Source organism: Limulus polyphemus, unplaced genomic scaffold (genome assembly GCF_000517525.1).
Source record: "Limulus polyphemus unplaced genomic scaffold, Limulus_polyphemus-2.1.2 Scaffold2225, whole genome shotgun sequence".
In the NCBI taxonomy this organism is placed as follows: domain Eukaryota; kingdom Metazoa; phylum Arthropoda; class Merostomata; order Xiphosura; family Limulidae; genus Limulus; species Limulus polyphemus.
The window spans coordinates 40,205-45,664 of record NW_013667835.1 but is presented as its reverse complement, the minus strand read 5'-3'; the positions used below and the strand labels follow the sequence as shown (position 1 = coordinate 45,664).

The following is a 5,460-nucleotide window of genomic DNA, read 5'->3' as shown; positions in this document are numbered from 1 at the left end:
TTAATTAGGTTACTTAGAAGTTTAGGTAAATTTTGGTTACTTTTTAGGTTTTAACTTTAGGTTTAAAAAACTTTTATAAACCTTTACAAATGTGCACTACAACACCTGAAAGGTGCTCATCAATTCGAAAAGGGTTAACACAGGTCCTGAACTTATGGTTATGAAACAAAAAATTTAAGACTTCCTGTGTAGATTATCATACAAATTATCTGTGTTCTACCTTTTAATCATAAGTATGCTTTGAAGACATTATCTTTCATTTCTCTGGCTTATTCAATACTGAGTTATTAATGTCTTAACAATATTTAGTTTTACAGGAGTTTAATACTTTCTGATGTCACTTTTGTGTTGGTAAAGTAAATACACAGCTAAAGGTGAAATGTATTTGTTGGACTACTTACTTTTAGTTTGTATATATAGTAAGTAAATATATGGGTGTATTGGGCTAATGATTCTTCTACAGTAGGTGTCTGTGAGATAAATTAGAAAAAAATTAAAAAAAACAGCATGCACTCCACTTGTTTTCAAAATAATATATATGTTCAGAATAAGTTAAACTTGTGTACAGAAATTCCTTACATTATGGAAATCACAGTTATATCATAAATGCTACATAGTTCTCTTCTTGTCAAAAGTCTATTTATGCCTATTCAATTGCTTTTAAATTTAGTTGACAAGTCGAACTATTTTTCTTTATTTTTATCACACTAGTGTATAATTCACTGCAGTCATATAGTGCTCTTCTGGTAATTGTCTGGTCTTCGTACTTCCAATATTTGTCTGCCTTTTATAAAAGTCAACTCAAGCCGGTTCAATTACTTTAGAACACTCTATGACGAGACAACTTATTCTCCTTATCTCTTTCAAAATTGTTAACCTCACTCTGTCATATCAACCATTAAGCCTTTCACTCCTATGACAATTAGCTTTATGTAAATTTTTTCTCTGACCAAACTTCTCCTTCCCATGTCTTCACCTTACTCTCTTCTGCTCTGTTTCATCTGCTCATGAGCTAATTATACGTCTATCACTTAAGCCTTCTAGAAATCTCTATAGTCTCAATGTCAATGAATTGCATGAGACATTCAATAGCCTTGACATCAATGAATTATAAACACAACTCTTACAGAGTTACATAACCAAACTTGTCATAACTATCACCTTTAAAATAATTGCTTTTAATTCTCATTATGAAAAACTAAACAATCATGAAATATTCACTCACAAAATAAATAAATTAATAATACCTACACTAAACAGTCATTTATATCTGACAGTATTATTAATTCATCTGCATACTCTTTTCTGTTATTCTTTTGTATAATAGAATTCATTTTGTTTCTTAGTGCATACTTTTCTTTTTAATGTAACATTCAATTTCTTCATATTTTTGGTACAAAAAAAAGTCATTTAAATATATACACTGGCTGGCCACTTTATTAGGACCTATGTACACTTTTAGACTTGGGCCTAACCCAAGCTACAGATTAGGTTGATCTTATGATCTGTCAAATGATCCCTGCATAACTATAAATAACTGACACAAATACATTTGCAGTCAGTGTTACAGATATAGAGAAAAGAAAATATACTGTAGTGCTAAAAGAAGTATGATAGTGGTTGAACATTTAACAGGTGTCACAGTGGTCATGACAGTTTCATTAGGAGATTGCTCCAATACATTGGTCATTGGAATTTATTAGCAACAGGTGAATCAAATGTCTATTGTGAGGGTGAATTGTGGCCACAAACATATTGTGATAGAAACAGAAGAAAGGCAGTTAGAGAGGATGATAAAGTCCCAAAGATCACACTGAATAAAATTTCAATGATTAACAGAATATTTTTTACTTGTATAAGCAAACAGTATGTTATAAACAAAATATTTAAAAACAATACAATATTGTAAAAATAATATTATAAATCAACAGTGTGAAAATAAAGTAACTTTTTTCCTAAGTAACAGCATTTATGAAGAGTGGGGCCACAGAGATAAATCAAACTAGAGCCATGAGCAAAAAAAGGGTAAGAAACACTGCACTAATTGACATATATTCAATGTAGAGCAATCCACAACCATTTCAAGCTGTACCTTACAAAAACTGCAACAAATGGACAATGGCAGTAGGAGACCATTGCATTTTTTATCTCAATTACCAACAAGAGAAAATGCCTCAAATAATGCAAATTCATTGGAGTAATGAGGACTGACAAGAAGCGAGGTGGTGCAACAAGTAACACTTTACCCTAGGAGAACAGACTTGGAGAAAGTCATACAAATCACTAAACCCTTTTGCATTGTTCCAACTGTCTAGGCCTCCAAAGGTGGAGTCATGGTTTGAAGAACATCTTCTTGGCATTCCCTGGGTCCTTTGGTATCTTTAGAAGAGAGGACAAATACCAACACTTACCTCAGGACTATTTCTGATCAAGTGCATCCAGTGTTGCTCCACATGTAACCTGATGGGAACGACGACTTCTAAGATGACAATTCTCCCACACACCATGCCCAAATTGTGAATGAGTGGTTTGGGAAACAGGATGGAGACTTCAGGCATCTTAACGCCACCATAATCCTCAGTTTTCAACACAACTGAATATCTGTATGATAAACGTGAAAGACAAATCCACCATGACTATACTCTGCCTACCTCAATCCATGAATTAAGTATAATATTAATGACTGAATAGGGAAAACCTTAAGGATTCCTTCCAGTGCCTTTTAAGTTCCATGCCATTTTGTGTCACGAATGTTATATGGGGAAAAAGTGGCCCAATCCATTATTAAGTATAGGCCTGAATAAAGAGTCAAGCCAGTGTGTGTGTATATAGTTTGAACAGTGATGACTTACCATGAAAGTAGTCAGCCAGGTCCCCACCATTGCAAAACTTTAAAAATGAAGAAAAAAAGACTGTTATTTGCACACAAAAACAAACAGGGGTATTCTATCAGTTAACAGATCTCAAGTTTAAGACAACAAATATGTATAATAAATTTCTATAAAACATTTTACTAAATAACAATGTATCAGGAATATCTTCTTCCCTCAACCTCCAACTTACATCTAACTTAGAATATTACTACTTATAAATCATCTAATATCAAATTAGTACAATAAAAAAGTAAGTACTTTCAACAGTTACAGTGCAGTCCAGTGGTTAAATTTGGATTTTGAAAGAGGTGAAACTCTTTGACATTCCAGTCAGAAAACCAAGAACATTAATGACTTGAGTCCTCAATAAGTGGAACTCTGTTCTGGACCATTCTACCCCAATTTAACCCTTGATGTTCTCTTTCATTATCCCATAAAAATATCTTTTTTAAACAACTGATAAGCATGAAGACTGTTTAACATAAAATAGCAAAGAATGGTCCACCGATTAAATTTGATATATATATATATTTTCCATACTAATTATCTTCCATTTTCTTAAGTCATTTGTTACTTCAAGTCATCCATTTTGTTATAATTTTCTTCTGTTGCTAAACGTTTCCTCTGATGGCTCTTACATACTTTGGTGTAATTCTTACAAGTTTTTAAAATTTATAACCTTACATAATGCAGTAAAAGAGTAAATTTTAAGATAAACTTATAACTGTATGGAAACAAATAAATACATGGTATATATACACATACAATCTTAGGCTCTAAAAAAACATACAGGAAAAAAACACAGAACTTAGCAGATGAAACTTTTTCAAAAAAAAAGTATGTATATATATATATATATATATATATATTAATAAGTACATAAAAATGTGTGGTATTCCAGGAATGAACATCAAAATCATTATCTAATCTATATAACGAGAGGTTCAGGAATCTAATATTTGAAAAGATAGATGTAGTGATTAGTTAAAGGTGTAAGAACACACAAAACTAAATATTTTATTAACTTAGAAAAGGAAAAGTTACACACTGTGTCACTGTTTGATGGTAGGAACTACTGTGATGTGGTAGGTTAAAGAAATAAGCTGTACTCAGGGTTCTCACACTTTCAGTACAAAAAAGAAATTCAAGAATAATTACAAAATTTCTACAAAATATTTTCATGAATTTCAAGAATTATTTCTTAGAATTTCTAATACAAGGTTGGTGATCAATAACTATAACATTACTTGAAACTACAATTTTTTATTATCAATCAGAAAATATAGAATAGACCATTACAATTATTTGTCATGACTTCACATAAGAACTACCAAATACCTATAAGAACAACAGCATGACTAGAGGTTAACTAAACAACTGTTAGTATTAGTGGAACAAAACTACACTAGAACACAAAATTTTCACTATCTGCACTACATTTCAAATGAAAAGAACATAACTGAAAAAAACCAGTCAACGTCCACATGCATAAAATGAAAAACATGAACTGACTTACAAGACTTTGACAAATCACATTTTAAATTAACTGAACATCATAACTTTTGTTATCATCAGTCTCATTTATCCTGAGTAATTCCTACTGGTTGTAAAACTAAATTAACTAAAAAAAAAGGCAAAAAGATTACTTAAACTTTCCAATTTGTTTCCCTCTTCACTCATTGAGTGACTTATTTTTTGTTTCTAGGTAGTTACACTTAAATTTTAGCTCTTTGTTAACAATAATTGAACTTATACAAATATAAATGAGAAAGACATTTTCTATTTGTATATACATGAAATGTGGCAAGATTTTTAGAAAAATGTACTAAACTACTGCACACACAAAAAGAGATGTGTTACAAAAATATCTGTATCTAAGATTTGTCTGTGAATTGACAATGCCAGTCTTACTCAGACTCTTAATAAGTCAGAGTGGAAGGTGATGTTCATGTACAGAATAATAAATATTTTTTCCATTATACAGTTTGAATGTTGCATTTGCAAAACTTCTAGAACCTCCAAAATGTTTACAATTTTCTTAAGGATCATTGTATAATGTATCTGGTATTTACTCTATTTTACCATGAATTGTAACTAAATCAGCAATGTAGAGAAAAATGAATAGTTCGAACTCTGACAACAAATACAAAATTCCATGTTGAATGACACTATGTAAAAGGTAATGCCATGCACACTTCGACCCATACATATGTACATAGGAAAATGAGTGTGACATGTTGCAAAATATTTGTTGTTATAGATTTGGCATGACATAATTTTTTTTCTACAAAACAATTAGTATTTCAACCAATGATTTTCTTATCCTTAGCACTCCTATGTTTTGACAGCATGTGTGGCAGATATCAAGATCTTCTCTTAGCACAAGCTCATCAATGAGTATTAATCCAAGAAAATAATATATATATATATATATTGTTAAGTATCTGCTTGTTTGTTAATTTCTGGTATAAATTCATTCCAAGGAGCTTAAGCGATACACGTCCAGTCTTAATTAAAACTAGTTTATTTTTTCTCGATACAACTTTGTAATACACATAATTTCCACAATCACGTGAAACTTAACAAC

The 5,460-nt window shown here is 30.9% G+C and overlaps 1 protein-coding gene across 1 annotated transcript in view; it reads right to left on the bottom strand.

The window, feature by feature from the left end:
• The window catches only part of LOC106466330 (serine/threonine-protein kinase unc-51-like), a 157,640-nt gene that overhangs the window by 129,547 nt on the left and 22,633 nt on the right, over positions 1 to 5,460 (bottom strand). The window contains exon 5 of the mRNA XM_022394311.1: positions 2,853 to 2,889. Within this exon, the coding sequence (XP_022250019.1) occupies positions 2,853 to 2,889 (37 nt within the window). The remainder of the gene's footprint in view (positions 1 to 2,852; positions 2,890 to 5,460) is intronic.